At 39.7% G+C, this 21,415-nt stretch overlaps 1 protein-coding gene and 1 non-coding gene across 2 annotated transcripts in view; one reads left to right on the top strand and one right to left on the bottom strand.

Annotated features, from left to right (window-relative positions):
• Positions 1-6,190: 6,190 nt before the first annotated feature.
• FAM241A (family with sequence similarity 241 member A) overlaps positions 6,191-21,415 on the top strand; it is a 36,466-nt gene continuing 21,241 nt past the window's right edge. Inside the window, exon 1 of the mRNA XM_087437738.1 lies at positions 6,191-6,478. Within this exon, the coding sequence (XP_087293864.1) occupies positions 6,320-6,478 (159 nt within the window). The 5' untranslated portion in view covers positions 6,191-6,319. The remainder of the gene's footprint in view (positions 6,479-21,415) is intronic.
• On the bottom strand, positions 10,630-10,690 carry LOC147915874 (U7 small nuclear RNA). Its single transcript, XR_015553867.1, has one exon. It is a non-coding gene; the product is annotated as a U7 small nuclear RNA (small nuclear RNA).

Genomic DNA, 21,415 nt, shown 5'->3' with positions numbered 1-21,415 from the left:
ATTTCATCTCTCAGGGGCCGGCCCTGTGGCCTAGAGGTTAAGTTCAGCGCATTCCACTTTAGCAGCCTGGGTTCAGTTCCTGAGAGCAGACCTACACTGCTCATCGGTGGCCATGCTGTGGCAGCAACCTATATACAAAATAGAGGAGGACTGGCACAGATGTTAACTGAGAGAGAATCTTCCTCAGCAAAAAAAAAAAAGTTCATCTCTCAGTCATGTATTCTGCTGGGGTGACTTCATTCTTAAGCCCTATAAAGTGGTTCTCCTGTAGTTCCAAGCTCATATCATCACACATCACCAATCCTGTAGACAAGACTTTGCTTTTCCTATAACACAAGCAAAAGTCCCAGAATTGAGTTTTATTGGCCCTGATTGGCTTGACTTGGGTCATGTGCCCATCCTTGAACCAATCACTGTGGCCATGGGAGGTAGGGAGGGTAAAATGCATTTGATTTACTTAGTAAAGGTCATATTCTCCACTCTTGGTCTTAGGAATAGTGTCATCTTCACTGAAACCACAGACTGAGAGTGGGAGAGAGTTGGATCAATAAAAAAAACCTGGGGTACTGTTAACACAAGAAGTAGGTACAGATAACAAATGGCAAAATCCACAAATCTACAACAGCTACCCATAAATAACAGTTGAAAGAATAAAGACTAAGAGAAGACAAAAAAAATGCTTTTAAAAAAAATCCAAAAAACTGGCTTGAGGGAAAAAAAAAGATTAATCTATTTTCTCGTACTTCAGGAAAGAATTAGGACCAATAGGCAGAGGAGACAAGGATACAGAGTCAATTCAGTAGATGTAAAGAACTTTCTAACAATTAGAGATATCCAGTAATTGAACAGGTGGCATCATGAAGTAATGAGTTTCCCATGGTTGGAAGCCTTCAAGGAGAAGGAGGGTGACCATCTGTCAGGAATATTACAGAAGGGACTACACTGGGTGGGAGGTTGCTCTAAACTGCCTCTTAGATTCCTTCCAACTCTAAGATTCTAAATTATTGAGAACAGCATGAATAAAAGATCCAAACCCATTCAAGAACTAAATTATTCAACAAAAGTTAATAGAATTTTCAGCTATGAAGTTGAACCCAGACTTTGGGTGCTGGCCACCCGTTTTACAAGGAAAAGATGCAAATCTTTAAAAATGACTATTTTTAAATTACAACATTAAAATTAATTTTACAAAAAAACACACCACCCAAAAAAAGTTTTCTAATTTAAAAAATTTCTCTTCCGAATTTGATCAATATGTTCACATAATTTCACTTCTGTCAGACTTATTCCCTAAGTTGAACAAAGCTAAGTTTTGTATGACTTTTTACCTTCCCAGCTCCTGGGATACAAGATAGCTGAGTGGTTCCACTACTATCAAGCTATACTTTTTCACTTCACATTATATTAAATATGTTCATCACATTGATACAAAATCTTCATCATTACTGTTTTAAGGCCTTATACATTTAACTCTGTTGGTATACCAAAGTTTACTCAGCCATTTCCCTACTGGAGGGCATTTAGGCTTCTTTCAACTTTTCACTATAGTTCTGCCTAGAATATTTTTATACAAACAGCTTTTTACCTCTTTTGAATTATTTCTTAGGTCTGGGGTTAGTGGGCCAAAGGGTATGGATATTTTTATGGTTCTGAATATGTACTGCCAAAAGAATGTTATCAGTTTGCAGCGCTACCAACACTAACTAGTTTAACCATTTCCCTGAGGCATTGTCCACATTAGGTTTTATTCAACATTTTAAAAATTGCTAACATATGTTAAGTAGTACTTTATAATTGTTTATATTTCCATTTTATTCTCTAAAAAAATGAGTTAGAAGAGCCTTCTCAACTCTTTTTTTTTAAAGAAAACTCAACTGTTAATCTATACTCCTACTGTAGGGAAAGAACTCAACAGTGCATGTGGATGAAAAAAAGTCACAAGAAAACGAATAAAAAGAAAGGGAAAAAGAAACAAATAAAACAGTGTTAAAGTAACCAGATTAGGCCCAACATGGAGTTGCTCATGCTAAGCCCCACATCAGCAAACCAAAATTTAACTAAGTTTCTATGCCCAGCTCTCCCAGGAAAGGAAAGCCTAGGTCAACCGATCAGCGCTTGCCTGCCCAGCACAAGGTACCTAACCTGGCTCCAAGACTTCCCTTTGCTCCATATAAGGGAATTAACCCTGCTTTAACCAATCAGCAAATGCCCAGCATAACTTCCCTGTTCCTGCTCACTGTGGTGTACAAAACCCTCTCAAACTGTACACTTCTTTGGAGCTCCTTTCTATCTGCTAGATTGGATGCTGCTCGATTCATGAATTGCTGAATAAAGCCAATGAGATCCTTAAAATTTACTCGGTTGGATTTTGTTCTTTAACAATAGAGAGGATAGAAATTAATTCCAAAAAGGGAAAATTTCTCCTTCTCCCAATCAGAATGGACTCTGGGAAGGCTAGAGAACATCGAGCAAACATTGGTTCAACATGTCTCTGATAGAGCTTCCTGAAACTGAAGGAACGCTAAAGGAAGGGAGGGTTCTCCAATAAGTTCTTTTTCCTTCAAATTCACATATGTCGCCCAAAAACCATACTTTTCCTGGGATTTTGGTTAAGATTCCAAACATCTCAAAAATAATTCCCTACCAAAGGCTCTGCTAAACAGGAAAGAAGCAGACAAAAAATCATTTGAGAAGCAAAAATTAAAGTACAGGAAGCACTGGGGCCGGCCCGTGGCATAGCGGTTATGTGCGCGCGCTCCGCTGCTGGCGGCCCGGCCCGGGGTTCAGATCCCAGGCGCCCACCAACACACTGCTTCTCAGGCCATGCGGTGGCAGCGCCCCACATAAAGTGGAGGAAGATGGGCACGGATGTTAGCTCAGGGCTAGTCTTCCTCAGCTAAAAGAGGAGGATTAGCATGGATGTTAGCTCAGGGTTGATCTTCCTAACAACAACAAAATAATAATAATAAAAATAAAGTACAGGAAGCATATAATAAAATATCATAGTTTGTCAAAAATCAAAGTGGAAAATGAAGTTTGGCATAGTTTCACAAGTAAAAATAATTTGTTTTTCTAAGATTATATTATTAAATGAGTACAGATCATTCCGATTTGTTCATTTTTTCCTCTGGAAAGATGTACAAATAAGAGTGTAAGAATATTAAAAATAAGATATTAAAGGTGTGAAAGTGAGAGACTAAAAGTCCTTGTTCCCACAGCAACTACACAAGACACATTTGCACTACACAGGCCACTCCTTAGACATGCATCTGTTTCTTGCCACTTATTAATTCCTGGGAAAACACAAGGTAAATACACCAATAAAATCACACCTAAACTACACACACTTTGAGACCAACATGTTATAGCTGCCTAGGTAATAACAATCTTATATTTCCCACGGGAAACGGGCACTAATCGTTTTATGTGTATATTATCTATACTGTGCAGTAGAGTGAAAACAGCCCTCCCCTCCCATAAGGTGTGCTTGAAAGTGTGTTCTCTGTGATGTAACCTGAATAATATCTTTTATGTAAAATGCTATTAGATTTTTTTTTAAAGAGGTGGTTTCCTAGATCTCCAGGAAAGACCAAAGCCTCTATGAACAAAAGGATAACAGTTCAAAGAGAAATTCATTCACTAAATGAAAGGTAGACAATACTAAGAAAAAGAAAAGGTTCTGACATCAGTCCTAGGTGGGGATCAGAGGAGTCTGGCCAGCCTTTGGTGCAAGTTCTTGGCTTTTGCCAGGAGAAGCAGACTAGAATTCGAAAGAGAATAAAATGAAAGCTTCTTAAGAGTAGGGACCTAGATCTGGGCCTAATGCCTAGTGGTGTTCAATAAATACTTGCTAAATGACTGAACAAATACACTTCTCAAAGAATCAAGAAGCTTGAATCTCCAAAAGGCCAGACAGTACATTCTAGACTAAAGGACTTCTGTAAGATTTGAACACAGCTAAGCTCTGTATTTCTCTTTTTGCCTGCCCCGCTATATATATGCTGTGCCTTCTGAGTCCATATGTATACAAGGAGTTTCTGCTCACTCTCTAGCCTGCTTGAAGAGTGCATAGCTACTTGACTCTAAAAGCTATCAGATACAAGCCAAAAGAGGGAAAATTTCAAAATGTGCCTCAAGCTCCACAGAATTGGCAGTAAAAAGCTGATGTTGTCTGCCACTATACATAACTCTAAAGTTTTATTTTAAAAATATATTAGGTCATTTTTTATAAGAAGCACTACTAAAAGCCAAAGCAAAATTTCAAGAATGAAAATGTCGTCATTAGAGGAAAGCAATGAGGCCCGTCAGGGCATGTTTTTGGGTTCCCATGGTGACATTTGTTTCTGATTATCTTCATAATATAAATACTTTCCTTTGGGTTTTTAAAGACTTTTTTAAAAAGGAAATAAACCAGATTCATTTTCTTTCTAATTTGTGATATCCGAAGGCATATTTTCTAGTCCCTACAATCATAACTACCAAAAACAGGACTCGGGTCTTTAAAATAAGCCTTTAAGTTCCAGCCTATTTTAATTCCCTCTCTGGGCTTGAAGACATTTTAACAGAATATAACTCCAATTCATCTCCATAACTAGGCATATTTACTTTCCACTGACAAATATCCTGATATTTTACCTATACAAGTCTATCATTTTCTCAAAGTGCACATAAGTGATACACAAAAGTCGGTATTTTATTTAAATGCCGGTCAACTTGCCTTTAACAAAATGGGTAGGGTAGTCTGATGTGTTTTCAACACCATCAAGCAATTAACTCAATTCAGACACGACCAGCTGGAGATAAGATCACAGATCCCACAGGTTAAGGGCTTAGTCCCACAAGACTGTGCCCCCGACTTCAGGCGCCAGTCGCAAGTCCAGGGTGCTACCTGTGCTTCTGACCCACTGGCTACATACTGGAGGTTCTGAGGACCCCCTCCTTGGGTTCCATTGCTTTGCTCGTGCGGCTCCAGACCTCAGAGAAACATTGACCTACTTTCACCAGTTTATTATCAAGGATACAGACGAACAGCCCGAGGAAGAGGTCCACAGGCTGCGGTGTGTGGGAAGGGGCCAGAGCTTCCACGCTCTCTCCGGGCGCCCCTCCCCCGCATCTCCACTGTCATCACCCAGCAGCTCTCCGAACCCCTGTCCTTTCGGGGTTCTACGGAGGCTTCCTTACCAGGCGTGACTGATCAACTCTGGCCCCTCTCCCGGCCCGGGCGGTCAGGGGGTGGGACCACAAGTTCCCACCCTCTAATCACACGGGTAATTCTGGAGACCAGGCCCTGTCCTTAGGTTACCTAGGGACTTTCCAAAGTCACCTGTTAACATAAGAAGAGACACCTTCATCGCTCTCCTCCCTCAGGAAATTCCAAGGTTTTGGGAGCCGTGAGCCAGGAACGGGGATGAAGACCCAATATACCCTTCTTCTTGTACATCACAATATCACCAGTAGTAAGGAAAAGACATAAATTAGTCGTGTCCCCCACTCTCCACTGAGGGAGACACACTCTTACCCAGTTACGGACATCCGCACAGAGGTGACGCCCCACCGAGGGCTCCCACAACCAGCCCGCACCGCGGCAGCACTGCGCGGAGCCACACGCGGCCCCCCAGAGCGACAGCCCGGACACAGAGGGGCGGGGACAGAGACAGGGGGCCACCGCTCGGGACCCCCGGGGAGCGCGACCGTGTGCGTGCTGCCCCCTCACACACACCCCAGCGCACACGCTCTGCCTCCCTCACAACCCACTCTCCCTCACACAGTCTCTCCCCCACACACAATCCCTCATACAGTCTCTCACAGTCTCACACAGAGCCTCTCACACGCAATCCCTCTCACAGTCAGTCTCACAGACACACACAATCTCACAACACACACTTCCTCTCACATAGTCTCACACACACACTGTCTCACACAAGCTCACGCACACCCAGCCCCTCTCTCTCTCACACACACAGTCTGTTAAGGCATCATACACACGCACTCCCACAATCTTTCTCACAAACGAGCGCGCTCGGACACACAGCCTCCCCGCCCCCGCCGGTCTCTCACTGCCGCCCCGTGGGCCCCACCCCGCCTTGGCCCCGCCCCCCACGCGGCCCCGCCCCGGGCCCGGGGGCGGGGCGAGCCGGTGACAGGAGGCTGCCGGGCCGGCCGGGACTTCTGGCGCCCTGGCCGGCGGGGCGCGCTCCAGAGGCTCCCGTGTGCGGCCAGTGCGGCCGACCCAGGGCGGCCTTCGGGCGGCGACCGCTGCCTCGCGCTTGGCGGCTTGGCCCCCCAGCGGCCGGCCCGGGCGGCGGGAGCTGGCGACGGGATGTGCTCGGCCGGGGAGCTGCTCGGCGGCGGCGGCGGCGGCGGGGAGCGCGACGAGGACGCGGACGCGCGGGCGGAGCGGCCGGCGGCGGGGACCGAGCGGGGGCCCGGGGCGAGCCCGCGGCGGCGCGGGCGGCGGCCGCAGGAGGAGCGCGAGCAGGTGAGCGGGCAGGGCGGCGCGGCCGCGGGTTCCCGAGCCCCACCCGGCGGCGGGGAGGTGGCCCGGCGGGCGGGTGGCGCCGGGGCCGCGGGTGCGGGGCAGCCGCCCGAGCAGCGGTTGGACGGCGCGCCCGGGCCGGGCCGCGGGGTCGCACGTGGGCGCCGGCAGGTGCGGGCCCGGGTCGCGTGCCCGGCGGGGTCGGCGCGGCCCTGCCCCTGCCCCTGCCGTCGGGGGGATCCTTGGGCCGGCGCCCAGGGCTCTGGGGACGGGCCTCCATCCAAAAGCCTTGCGCGTAGACACTTATGTCTCGACTGCGCGTCCACAGGCCCGGGCGCTGTTGTCGGGACAGCTGCCCCCTGCCGCCCTCCATCTTGCCTCTCTGCGCACACCCCTCGTCTCCGCGTGCGAGTGGGTGTGTGTCTCCAGATAAGCCGCCGGCGTCGGACGGCAGTGTGGGAGCGAGGGTGACTAGGGACGTCTCGACAGGGACTCTCCGAGAGCAAGCCGTTCACAGGAACACAGTGAGACCCAAGCTTCATTTTAAAAGTGAAAAAGCAAGAAAATTGCTTTCAGTTGCTGGCAAAGGGAAAGAAGTCTAAGAGGCCAGCTGTCATAAGGGGAAAGAGAAGTTGGGTAGTTTCTGAAATTCTTTGAATTTGCTCTCACTGAATGAAGTATGATAATAGGCATTATATCACATCAGATATCTTCAAGATTAAGCAAGAAATTTTAAAAAGGAAATTGAATTATATGTGGGATGAATTTTCACCAGCAAATACCGTAATTAGACCTTCAGAAATACCCGAGATAAGCCGACCTTCAGAATCACGTTGAGGAGCAGGAATTCAAATGATTTTTTGCCTTTACTACAGCCTACGCTGTTGGGGCAGTCACTTAATCCTGTCTCCTCGGATTTTCCTTCTCTGCCTGTCCGTTGTGTCACATTTCATGATCTCCAATATCATCACTCAATGCATTCATAGGTAAAGTATACGTTTTAGTATTTCAACATTTTATTTAGGAAACAGAAATAACTGTGTGTGGCACGCACAGAACAGACCTAGCGTTAGGTTTGCTCACCATGTGGAAGTGCAGTTTATCATCCTTATGACGATATAAGGGATGGTAACTGAAACAGATAACTGGTAGCTGGGAGATCTTCCTGCTTCCCTTCCTGGTGGTTTTCCCCCATTAACTGTGCCATGACTCAGTAGCCAAAGGGCTTAGTTTCCCCTTACTTTACTTGTTCAACTGGAAAAGTGAAGAAAACAGCAACAGAAATTCCCCTGGTGGGGGTGGCGGTGACACCCCTTTGAGCTGAGGTTCCCAAAGAAGTTTTCAAATGGTTGTAAGGGAGCATGTAAAATACTTCATTTAAGCTTCTGTGGATTTTGGATCATCAGTAGCTCTGGTCTTACCAAAATTGCTTATGGTACGGAGAAAAAGGATGCAACAAAAAAAGAGTGAAATATATGTCCTAGAAAACAGATATCACTTTGCATACCTGCTTCTTTCACTGCATGCCATGGAAATTCATTGTCCTGTACTCCTTTGAAAATGTTACCATTTTATTTTTTATCACATGATTTATTTATGTACTCTAAGCCTACATACACAATAATTGAAAATTACACGTGAGATATGCATTTCCTCCTATATCAACACCAAAGAGCAACTTCTTATCAAGAAGCCAAAAATAAAAAAATTGGTGCAACCCAACCCATTGGTGTAAGAAACAAGCCTTTTGTGATAAATCATTCTTGGTAATATTATCACAAAAGGCTTGTTTTCTAGCTTTTTTTCAAGTCTTACAAATGAAATTTAAAATTTTTATGCACTGCCTTGCATTGATGGCAGAGATAACTGCAGGTATAAAGAAATTTGAGAGAGAAGTAAATGTATTTAATGACTATAAAACATTTCCTAAGGAGTTATTTTATTTAGCTTTTCTTTACGGGATGTTGTGTGTTTGTTTTGTTGTTTTAAGGACACGTGGACTCCAAATTACAAATGGAATATTTTTGAACACTTAGTTCATAAGCTAGGTATTTAGAACTTACAGTGAACTCTTCCATAGAAACAATGATATACAGAAACAGAACCAAAATTAATTAGCTGGAAATGAGGCAAAGGACATCTTCCTGCTGTCCTGTCTGCTTAGCACACTCACTTGGTGTTCCAGAGTCTTAAGAGCCTCATGGATGTTGAGAGAGAGTTGGCTTCAGCAGCAGCAGCGACAGCAGCGGCTCTTTTCTATCTGGAGCGGGGCTATAGTGGTGTGCTCATGAACACCATGATAGCTCCAAAAGGCACCTGACTTTTGTTCCTCCAGCTCTTTCAATGATTTTTGTCAGCCCGTAATTTTCTTTATTAAATCCCTTTCTATTTCTGTTTCCTTCACAGAGGTTTGCCCTTACCTGATAATTTGATGAAGCAGGTTTCTTCCTTTAGCTGTTCACCAGCTAAAGGCTTCTCCACATACAGTAGTCCCCCCTTATCCACGGGGGGAAATGTTCCAAGACCCCCAGTGGATGCCTGAAACTATGGCCAGTACTGAACCCTATATATACTATATGTTTTCCTATACATACATACCAGTGATAAAGTTTAATTTATAAATTAGGCGGAGTAAGAGATTAACAAGTATAACTAATGATAGAATAACTATAACAACATATTGTAATAAAAGTTACTGTAGATCTTAGTAACCTTGGCATATGATTTTTTTTTCTTTCCTTATTAAGTTGAGAACTTTCACCTTTTCACTTAAAGGAAGCACTTTACGGCTTCTCTTTGGTGTATCCGAATTGCCAGCATCACTAGTCTTGCGCTTTGGGGCCATTATTAAGTAAAATAAGGGTTCCTTGAACACAGCACTGTGACACCTTGACAGGCCATCTGATAACTGAGACGGCTACTGGTGACTAATGGCTACTGGTGACTAACGGGCGGGTGGCCTATACAGCATGGATATGCTGGACAAAGATATGATTCATGTCCAAGGCAGGAAGGAGCCCGATGGAGTGAGATTTCATCACTCACAACTGGGTGCAATTTAAAAATTATGAATTGTTTCTTTCTGGAATTTTCCATTTAATATTTTCGGACCAAGGTTGACTGGAAGGGTAACTGAAACCCCAAAAAGTGAAACCACAGTTAAAGGGGACTACTGTACATCCTTTTTTTCACTGATTTTTCTTTCCACTCCTATCTGAAAGGGTCTTGCCCTTCCCACAACCTGGAAGGCTCTTGCCTCAGCTTTGACTGTAGAAAATCTATCTTTGGCTCGTTGTTATTATGTCAGATCAAAATGTGTATGTATTTTGGTATTTATTTCATCATATTAATATAGGTGTTTTCTATAAATAACTAAGATATTGTTAGCATCTTTTTTTTTAATTTGTCCTTAAATGCTATTCCATTTGAGAGAAAACTAAGGTTCCTCTGCCCTTCTGGCCTGAGTTTTTTCAGGCAGGATGATTGACAAAGGAGGCCTGGTTAAAATCAACTATCCTAGGAAAGGAGGACTTAAAAGAATGGACCAAGTCCTTTAGATGAAGGAACTGTATCAAGTTTGAAGGAGTCAGGCCTCGAAGAGAGATTGGCAAGGGAGAGAGACAAAATGCCCAAGGAACTGAAGGGACGGGCCTGGCTATCCCACATGTGTGTTGGTAATTGTGTGCATGGGAGATGATCCAGGTATGTTGATGACTATGAATGCCAGGTGGCTTTATGTAAGAGAGTCTTCTGCCCTGCTACGTAGGTGGGAGGCTAAGCATCTCCAGTCCTTTTATTATATGTCTATAATGTGAACAGCATCTGCTTAGATGCGGCAGTTTACAGCCTGAGTAACCAAAGATGGCCCTGCTTACCTAGAGCATAGAGAGGTCCGATTATCCTTAGATTGACTTTAGAATCATTATCAGTAGCTATAAGGTCTTTCTTTATGGTTATAAAAATAATGTGTACTTTGGAGAACGGAGAAATAGATCTAAAGAAGAAAATAAAAGTATTTGAAATCTCATTCCAAATAATATTTTGTTATAAAGTATCGAATGTTTGGTATTACTATATTCATACAACTCTCTCTTTATGTGTGTATATGCATATACACACAGATATAAATATATATATATATTTTTTTTTGCAGGGGGGGTCTTCCGGTGAAGACTGGAAAACCTGCTAGAAAATTCTAAAAGAGCTGTAACACTTACACACAGATATTTTTAACATGTTTTAATGTAATATTTGAATTGGCATCTTGTTTTATCTACTTAGCATGTTGTGTGATTTTCCCATGTTATCAAAAATTCTTTGTAAAAGTTATTTTTAGGGCTGCCTAATAGTCCATTTCCCTAAATATGGCACATTTAAGTTGCTTCAAACTTTCTTTTATAAATAATGCTGTAGTGAAAATCTTTGCTTATAAATCCTCACAGTTCTACCTTGGAATAGATTCCTAGAAGTGGAAGAACTGGCTCAATGAGTCACACTCTTTGAAGCCTCTTGAAACATCCTAAAGAATTGCATTCAAGAAAGGTTGTGCCAATGTACATTTCCAGCATTGGAAGTGTATGTAAGAGTGCTGATTGGAAACCATCCATGCCAGGAATGAACAGTATAATTTATAGATTAATGTTTGCCAATGTAGTAGGCAAAAATTATCTTATTGTTGTAAGATATTGCTGGAGAGATTTACTAAATCATTCATGTATTTTTTGACTATTTGTATTTCTTTTAAATCATGTTCTTTGACCATTTTCTTTCTTTTGGCATTATTAGAAGATAGATATTAATCCCTTATTTCATGTTGATTATAAATATTTTCCCTGCTTGCTATTTACTTTATAATTTTTTGTGATGTTTTTGATTTAGAAATGCTTTAAATTTTTATTAGCTAAAGAAACTTATTTTGGTGATTTCATACATACACACCACCCACTCACACATACACACCCATCCCACACATATATACATATATCTGTATCTATTTGTTTAGAACCTTCTTTCTGTTCCTACAATCAGTTAAACATCCACCAATATTTTCGTGTGTTTGTGTTTATGGTTTTATTTTTTTTACTCTATGTATTTAAACTCTTTAGAATGACTATATGTATTGTGTGAGGTTTAGAGCTAATCTTTTTTTTTTTTCCCCCTAATCATTGAATAATCTACTTTCTCCCTGGCTTTACAATCCTTTGTAATGGTTATAAATACGAACGTCTATATTAAGCTTTTATATTTTTGTTGGTGTTGTGAAAGGGATTTTTTTTTTTTTACCACATCATGTTTGTTTTTGCATCTGGTTTCTAGCTATTGGTTTTTATATATTTAGTTTTTAACTAGCTACCTTTCTGAATTCTGTTATTAATTCTAATATAATAAATACTAGTATCTCTTAGACTTGATTCTTTTGCATTTTTTAGGTATTTAATCTTCCAGTCTTTAGATAAGGTTGATTTTGCTTTCTTTCAAATGGTAATGCTTCATTTCTTTTTCTTACCTTTTGCAGTGGAACTTTGAAATCGATGCTGGTTCATAGATATTTAAGTAAATAAATGAAGAAACCTTTATAACAGCATTTACCAAAGTATGTTCCACAAGATCATGTGTAAAAAAGAACAAAAAAAATGGCAGTGAAGGGAAGCCTTATGCTTCCTCTATGATCTCTCATTAAAAATAACAGTACACATTCTAGATCCGGAATGCCTAGGTTTGAATCCTCAACTGTCACTTACTAACTGTAACTTTGGGCAAGTTAATTAACCTCTCTGGACTTCAGTTTCTTCATCTGTATAAAGGGAATAATAGTTGTATGAACCTTATAGGATTGTTGGGAGGGTTACATGAGTTAGTAGTATATGTAAAGTGCTTAGAGCAGTCCCTAGCATATAATAAGCAGGTAAGTGTTAGCTTTTGGACCTAATTTTCAACCAGAACCCTAACAGAAAAAAAGTCTGAGAAATGTAGTTTTTAAGTTTTCCAGCCTCTGCAGTTGGCAAGTTGCCCTTTCTAATAATCTAATCTAATAGGAAGGTGGAATAGAACAGTGCTCCTCAGCTTAAATGTGCATATGAATCATCTCTTGTTAAATGCAGATTGTAATTTCCTTGGTCTGGATTGAGGCCTAAGATTTTTCATCTCTAACAAGCTCCCAAGTGATGCTGATGTACCAGACTTTGAGTGGCAAGGAAATAGAGGATAAACAAGCCAATCCTCAGTATTCACCATACTTGCCCTTCAACGGAGTATCAGTAATAGATAGATATAAGAAAGTTATTTAACTGTTTCCCTAGAAAAATGTATTTGAACTCGTGGTAAGGTGTGAGAAGCCAACAGTTGTTCCCAGGCCAAGTGATTTGCTCTAGGTTCTACAGCTAACTAGTACTAGAGCAGACCAGAACCCCGGTCTCCAAACTCCAAAGCCAGTGTTTTTCGTATACGCAAAGAGGCCTCTCACATGATGGGAAAACGGTCTCTGACAAATCTGCTGCCCTCCCTTAGATTGTGTAGTTCAAAACTAGACATTCGTTTATACCTACAGGCTTTCACGTCTTTTAGAAGCAGTTTGCAGGCAATACTGTAACAAGTGATATGAGTTTGGATGCATTCAACTCTAAACTTAATCTCATCTTATTCGCAAGAGTGTCCAGTCACTAGAGTAACTCAGAATAATTTTGCATATGGTAGGCATCTTTTGTTCATTTTTTATCATTCAGAGTGGAACCCCTAAATCAGTGGTTCTTAACTGGGGGCATTTTTGTTCACAGGGGACATTTGGCAATGTCTGGAGACATTTTTGATTGTTGAGACTAGGGGGGTGTCACTGGCATCTAATAGGACGAGTCCAGGGATACTGCTGAACATCCTATAATGCACAGAACAGTCTCCTACAACAAAGCATTATCTGGCCCAAATGTCAAGAGTGCCAAAGTTGAGAAATCCTGCTTAAAATGCACCAAGGTTACAGTGGTTTGAGTTGTCAAGAATAATTACTCTGCTAATAGATACCCCAAGGGATAGGTGAAAATTTATTTTCTTGAAGCCTGCATTACAAACAGGTAATCTCCCAACTGATCTTTTCTCGTAGCTCTTCTTTTAGCAACTCCTCATAGGCACCTTTCTCTATTTTGCTGTCTCTCTCTCACGTTCTTTCCTGCAGCCTATCTCCTTTCTGTCTCTCCCTATTGAATGTCTCATTCTCTCGTTGTCTTCTTATTCCTCTCATCTAACTGCATCATAGAACTGTATTTTTAGTACATGTAATTTTCAGATTTATAAAATAAATATTATTTATTTATTGAATAAAGTGTTAAGATTTCCTAATCTAAAATTCAGATAAGTAAAAAACAAAAAAAAAACCCTGCCAACCTAAATTATGTTCCTTTTGTGTAGATCTTCAGTTGTTTTTGTTTTTTCTGTTGTGGGTCACTGATCCTTGATAAGAAAAAGAATACCCACCCTCCTCTGTACAAGTTTTTCTCCATTTCGTATTCAAGAGAAGTGGTAAAGCAAAGTTAACGGGAAAAACTAAAAGTACCATGACATTAGCCTTGCCCTAAGAGGCCAAAGTAGAAACTCTGTGTCTTTATTCCTCCCTTCTTTAAAGCGTTAGCCGCACTATCTTCAGTTTCTGTCTTCTTCTCTGGAGTTACAACCTTATCTTGCAGTAGCAGCCACATATCTTACAAAACCTAGAGTCCCTAAGTGTGTGTGTGGGGGGGGGGGGCGCGTGTGTGTATGTGTTTAGGGGAAATGATAAGACAATCAGAGAGTAGTTTCATTTGTGCAGAGAGACTGAATTTTTAATTAACGTCATGCAAAAGATATTTTCTATCTTCTGATCTAATTTTTTTCCATATCCAGTGTTTTTTTCCATTTAACCTCATTGGCAGCTATGCCTTTTCTTGGCATAGGAAGAGGAAATGGTTGGCTTTGTTTGTTGTTGTTGTTTCCTTATGGGAAAAACTAGTAGAGCTTATCAGAGTTCTGATCAAAGAGAAAGCATGGCGCAGTTTTGAACTTCATGGAAAATGAAGGATAAAATTGTTGTTAATGCTTAATATCTAAACACAGTGTTAAGAAAATTAAATTTCTATTTGTGGTTTTTACTATATTCTCTTTAATATAATTTTTTCTAATGTCTCTGTTTGAGATTTTTTTATTCTCTTTTCCAATTAATCCAAAAAAATGATTTTTGTTTTTTATCCTCTTGATCAAAATTATACTTGGATGTATGCAGACCATCTACAGAGGCAGGGAATTTAAGTTTGATTTCCTGTGACCGGCAAATTTCATCAGTCTGATTGAATTCAGAATTCCTTAGTCCGTAATTTTCAGAAGCATTTACATATGACAGAAGCTGTTGTCACTGCCATAAGTTGAGAATTGAGAAGGAAAGTCATTTTTAAGGAAAGATGTTTGATTTTGGCTACTTTCAATAGACAAGCTAGGCCGTCCTGTGGTAGCATCTAGCATACTGCCCTGCATATACAAGGTACTCAATAATGTCACCAGATACTTCATTTCTTAAAAATTAAGTAGATTTTAGGAGAGGTACAAAATGTAGAAATTTTTAACCTGCCGCTTGAGTTAATCATATTCTTCACTTCATGGCCTAATATTATCATTAGTTCATGCACAGCCCTTCTCTTATTTAATTTAAATATTTTCTCACTACATAACCATTCTCTTCCACTGTAATAGGCAACTGTTAAAATTTAGATGGATATGGCTGAAGTTGTGTGTATCTTTTTGAATACTTGGTGGTTTCATTTGTCTATGTTTGCAACTGTGATTTAAAATATTGAATTCTATTGGTTAAAATGAAAATGAATACAAATTTGAGTGTTTTTCAGTTTATAATCATTTCAAAGACTAATTCAAGAACTAACTGATATTCTCATTGATTTTTATCCATCTCCTCAAAATGTTTTTTTTTTCCTTTATTGGTTTTATGTAATGTAGTGGGAGATAAGTGTAAATTAATAACTTTGCATTTAATTGAAAATGACAAGTTATGTCATTTAATTAAAAATGATAAAGTTATAAATATAATAGTAACCATGTTATAAATTATATATAATGCAGATAGGCAAAGCTTTGTATAGTTAGTAAATTTTTATTATTTTTATACATTTTGTAGGAAATGAAAATTGCAACTACATTTAATATCCAATGAGTGGGAAAGCATGTCCAGCCTCACTAGAAATAAAATAAATGCAAATTAAAACTATTAGGAATGATTTTTCACCTATCAAGTTGTTAAAGATTAAAAAGATGAATGGTGTGGGTTTAGAGAAACAGGGTATGAAATAAGAATACACTAAAGTTAGAAATATAAATTGGTTCAGTCTTTCTGGAAGGAAATCTGGTATCAAACCTCATGAGTGAATACTATTATTGCCCCCCCTTTAAAGATGAAAAAATGCAGCACAGGGAGGTTAAGTAACGTACTGAAAGTATCGTAGCTAGTAAGTTGCAGAGTTGAAATTCAAACCCATCTTAAAGCCTGAGGTCCTAACTCCCACCTAGTTTTGGGCCATGAAATCAATTCAGTGGATTGTGAACAGAATGAACAGAATAGGATAGGATAGAAAGTGTTACAAGGTGTCACATGTGGTATGAGTGTACTGGGTCAAGATAGAAAATATATTTCCTTTTTTTTTTTTTTTTTGGTGAGGAATATTCGCCCTGAGCTAACATCTGTGCCAATCTTCCTCTCTTTTGTATGTGGGTCACTGCCACAGCATGGCTGACGAGTGGTGCAGGTCCGTGCTGGGGATCCGAACTCATGAACCTGGGCCACCAAAGCAGACTGCCAAACTTAACCACTACACCACGGGGCCCACCTCCAAAAATATATTTATTATTGTTGATCACAGTCAAGATCACTGCACTGCCCAGCCAGCTCAATTCTGTCTCAGAGCCTCTGCCTGGACTCCCTTCCCTAGGTCTTCACATTATCAGCTTAACTGTTACCTCTCCGAAATCCATGCTCTGCCTATGCTATAGAAAGAACCTCCAACCCACCCCATCTTCCTCTCTTCCACTACTCTGTTTTATTTTCCTCATAGCTCTTCTCACTATTTGAAGTTATCTGATTAATTTGTTTGTTAACATGTTTATTCTCTGCTGCTTCCCACTTACCCCGTCACAGGCTCACACTAAAACATAAACTCCATGAGAGCAGAGATCACATTATATGGCAAATGCTTCAGACAATTATTTTGGCATCTCTGAGGTAGTAAAGAGTTTGTAAAAACTTCTATCCAAAACGACACTGCTGGTAAAAACTCAATTGATGTTTTTGCTGAAGCAGTGTGGCTTCCCAGGGACAATTATCATGACAAAAATTAGTTTTGAAGAGAAAGGACTTTGTGTTTAACAAGAACATACTTTATTGTCAGAATCAACAGAAAAGAAACTAGTGCTGTTGTGCATTGAGCTAAAGATCCCTGTAAGACACTTGTAAGAACTTAGGCAAAGATTGTGTTCCTTGATGTGCTGTATTTAAAAACCACCAATACAAGAAGGTGAAAGGCTAATGACCATGGGATCTTGGTATTAATTTATGAAATTGGTCTAAATTTCGCAAATTTATTTTTAAATTTTCTCGAACTCAACATAGGAAAGATAGTAAATGAAACTCAGAGCTAACATAAGTTAAAATTCAAAGTAGCCTTTCAATAATGCCAATGTTAAAGGATAGTTTTCAAAAAGAGGTAAAATTATAGTCCTCATTAAATATAAAATGAACACGTTAAGGAATTTATTTAACTCATCATTAATGAGGGAACCAGGCAAATGTTACAACCGATTCAAAGGAGAAAACAAAGAATCAAAAATGAATATGGAGGGCAGGCCCAGTGGTGTAGTGGTTAAGCTGACGTGCTCTACTTTGGTGGCCCGGGGTTTGCAGGTTTGGATCCTGGCAGGGACCTATGCACTGCTTATCAGCCCATGCTGTGTCAGGTGTCCCACATAGAAAGTAGAGGAAGATAGGCACAGATGTTAGCCCAGGGCCAATCTTCCCCAGCAAAATGAGGAGGATTGACCACACATGTTAGCTCGGGGCTGATCTTCCTCACCAAAAAAAAAAAAAAGAAAAGTTTATGGAAAAAACGTGTATGTTGAAATGAACTTACAAATGGACATGAAACTGGCTTTTTCCATAGGCAGGGGGAGGGAAGACAATTGAACCTCCACCTAACAGAATTTGTTTGCCTGTCAATAGAAAAGAATTATTTTGCATTGCTATCAGTTAGCTGTAATTTGCGGACTTTTAAAATGGCTCAAAAGCCATGAAGGCTAAACAATGCATAGTTTTCCATGGAGACACTCTGTAATTTTTTTTGCTGCTTCTTAATTTCCTTATAGTAATAAAGACATTTCTAAAATTTGCTACACAGAATAAATTAATTTGTGGATAGCAAGAGTACTTGATCTCTCCCTTTACAATGTCTCATGCTGCTAGAAAATATTAGTTCTATTCTAATCTTCTTCCATGGTAATGTATACATACATTCAATGTACATGTGAAAATGTACGATTTATGTGCATGTGAAAAGCAAGGATTGATTGACGTTTGAAGTTGTTTCTATTGGGTTATATAACTAAAATTAACCTGATACTAAGATAACTACTGAGAAACAAATTTTAGTCTACGGCCACACCACCCTGAATTCACCAGATCTCCTCTGAAAAACAAATTTTGATGAGAACAAGATTACCACTCCAAGGATTCCCTATCTATGTCTAATTTTCATCTAGCACGCAAATCCCAATTGCTTGTTCATATCATCCTAGCATATTTTCTCCATGTGTTGAAAGATTATTGATTTCAGAGACAGCTTTGTCTACTCAGGAGTTTCACAAGAGTGTAGAAGCACATTTAATTTGAGCTTTTTAATTTAAAGAAAGGTAAGAAGGAAGTGACTTCTTCATAGAGAATTAACAGTTAGCAAAGCCATCCTTGGTATCAATAAAAATACGTGGTGTATGGCTCCAAATGATTTCTGTACTGTAAAATAAAGCCAAACTCTGGAAAAAAAATGCATGGTATAAAACACTTGAGAATAAATATATGAAGAAAATAAAGAAAATACCAAACTCTTCCTTCATTATTCAGTATGTATACAAGTTTATATAACAGTAATGTAATGAAAAGGGTATAATGATTCTGCCATTTCTGGATGATAATATTTTCCCTTTGGAGTGTAAATGACAGTCTTTGGACACTGTATTTGGCTACTATTTTAAGACTTCAGTTGCTCTAACAACCTGGCCATATACTGAAGATACTTTCTTTCTCCATTTATATCATGTTGAACATCAATTGCTCTAACAACTGATTACAGTTTCCTATATTTATTATTTGTGCCTTATTTTTCTGGCTGGTATATACTTTCTTGGTAGTTTTTCATTCATTCATTCTAAAAGTTTATTGAGCTGCTACTATTTTCCAGGCACTGCTCCAGGCACCCAGGATATAAAGAAACAACCAGAAACAGGCCCAAATCTCTCCCCTCATTAATCTGACATTGTAGTAGGGAGAAAGAGACAATGAATAAATGCACAGGTACATCAGTAGGTTATAAGTGCTATAGAAAAGATAAAAGCAGGGAAGGTGGATAGGGAGTGTGGGGATGGGGTGGTGTTGCTATTTTAAATAAAGTGGTTATGGAAGAGCTCACTGAGGTGATGTCTGAGCAGAGACCTAAAGGAAGTGAGAATTACTTACTTGGCTGTGCCCCTCCTTTTGCTTTGACTCCCTAGGAGGGTAGAGCCAAATTTGAGGCTCGGTTTTAGTAATTGTGGTAACATATCTTTCCCCAATCTAGATTCTGAATTCTTTCTCACGCATCCCCCTTTCCAGTTCTCTATATTAAATTACATTTTATTCATATGTTCCTACTAAAAGAAAATTCAAATCCCTTGTAGAAAGATGAGAGGAAAAGTAAATTAATTATGGTCTTACTTCAGTTAGCAAGTTTCATCTTTTAAAAAATGCATTTCTTAAGGAGTATCCTATAATCACACCTTATAATGAATTTGTTTAAATATTTTGCTTTCTTGTTTAATACCTGGTTCAGTTCCTTTGCACTAAGGGATTTAGAAATCTGCAGTGCAGTTTATTGGAAAGAGCTCTGAATTTACAGTCAGAAGACTCCTGCATTCAAATCCTGGCTTGTTGTCTGATTCTGGGGAAGTTACTTGACCTCTAGAATCTAATAACACCCACCTTATGCCATTTTTGTGAGGAGCAAATACCTGGAATATGTGCGTTTAATAAGTTTATTAACAAATGGCTAATAAGCAAACGAAAATATGGGAGAAATTCCATTTAAAAATGGGGGGAAAATCAAATTAAAACTCCAGGAATTTTTTTTTCTGAAGAGATTAAAAATATTTCCCTGATAATTTTCTCTTAGCCAAGGTGTGATTTAAAAATGAGAGTCTTCAGCGTAAACCGTATAAGCATTAAACTCATAACAGTACATGAAATCTCCATCAAAAGAGACTGTCGAATAAGAGGAGAAGAGGAGTTCCAACACACACTCAGAGGGAAGGGAGCCAGCAAAAGGAGACCAAGAAGGACAGAGGCAGGAAGACACCCAGAGTGCCTCCAGGCTCTTCTTGCTCTTCTGAGTTGTGCCATTCACTGAGGTGGGGGACCCTGGAGGAAGACCAATTTTAGGGCAGATCGTTCTAAGTTTGGTACAGGGCATGTTGAGTTTGAGGTTCCTATGGGACGTCTACGTGGACATGTTGGATATGCAGTTGAGCATACAAGTCTAGAAACCTGAAGAGTTTCCTGGGCTAAGAAGTAATGCTCAGAAAGATAAGAAGAAGACTATGAATCTTTTATAAAAGTACAGGTCATTTTAATTAGTAAGGGAGGGTGCAGCAATCTTTTAATATGGTGATTTGAGTATGTATCTTTTCTTATATCATAAGCAGCTTAATAGCAGGCAGCACCGATTATTTGTTTTGTGTCCCGCATAGCACCTACCTTGCTCGTGGTAGGTGGTCAATTATTATTTATTGAATTGGACTAAACTGACTAAAGGGTTTATTTTGCAAGCCAGACTGTTCTGTGAGTCAACGATTGTGAATTATGAGAGTTGGAGTTCAGTAATCAAAGGTTGGTGGTACTCAGGGAGGACGTGACATGCACCAAGAAACAGAGTGTGGTTTCCTGAAAGTTAGCAGCTGTCAGTCTGGCAAATCAGTCAGGTCTGTGCAGGCTTGCTACAAGTAGGGCACAACACATCTTATGTGAAATCCAGGTGCAAAACATGCTGAGAGGAGAGGATCATAACTTTAGAACATAACTACAGACTTTACTACAGTAGCAGAATACTTGTAGTCATTTTCAGTATATCACCATTCATCTAAAATTAAAACTAATATACTTCATTATAAAATAAGTTGGCTTTATGTAGATATATTGTTTTTCAAAGAATTTCTTCCACAAGAAATGTCATAAACCCATATACTTTTCTTTATTTACAAGACTAGATTCCTATAGATTCTTTAGTGCCATAATAATGAAAAGCATTTAAACTTTTTCCCCACTTAGTCTAAATGGTTGACTGGTAACTTAATAGACATTTCATTTCATAAGAATTGCACTGCAGTGGTTATTTCAGAACTGTGAAGAAAAATATCAGCCAAGTCACTGCATTTGACAAAAAGTACAGTGTATAATACAAACAAGCTGTTATTGTACAGAACACAATAAACAACTCCCAAACATTGTTATATGAGTGGCATTTTCATAGCTTTTTGAAAAGTTGTCAGATTCATAACTACTGTTAACTTTGCTATGAGATAAAAATCTCATCATAGACCTTAGTAAGAAATCAATGATAAAAAGTTAACTTTAAAGACACCTTAATTCTAACAAGGATGGCTTATGTATTTGCATAGTTC

The sequence above is a fragment of the Ceratotherium simum genome, chromosome 12, assembly GCF_057802395.1.
Source record: "Ceratotherium simum simum isolate JZ-2026a chromosome 12, ASM5780239v1, whole genome shotgun sequence".
Classification (NCBI taxonomy): domain Eukaryota; kingdom Metazoa; phylum Chordata; class Mammalia; order Perissodactyla; family Rhinocerotidae; genus Ceratotherium; species Ceratotherium simum.
The sequence above is the reverse complement of the archived record's forward strand: the minus strand, read 5'-3'. Positions and strand labels throughout refer to the sequence as shown.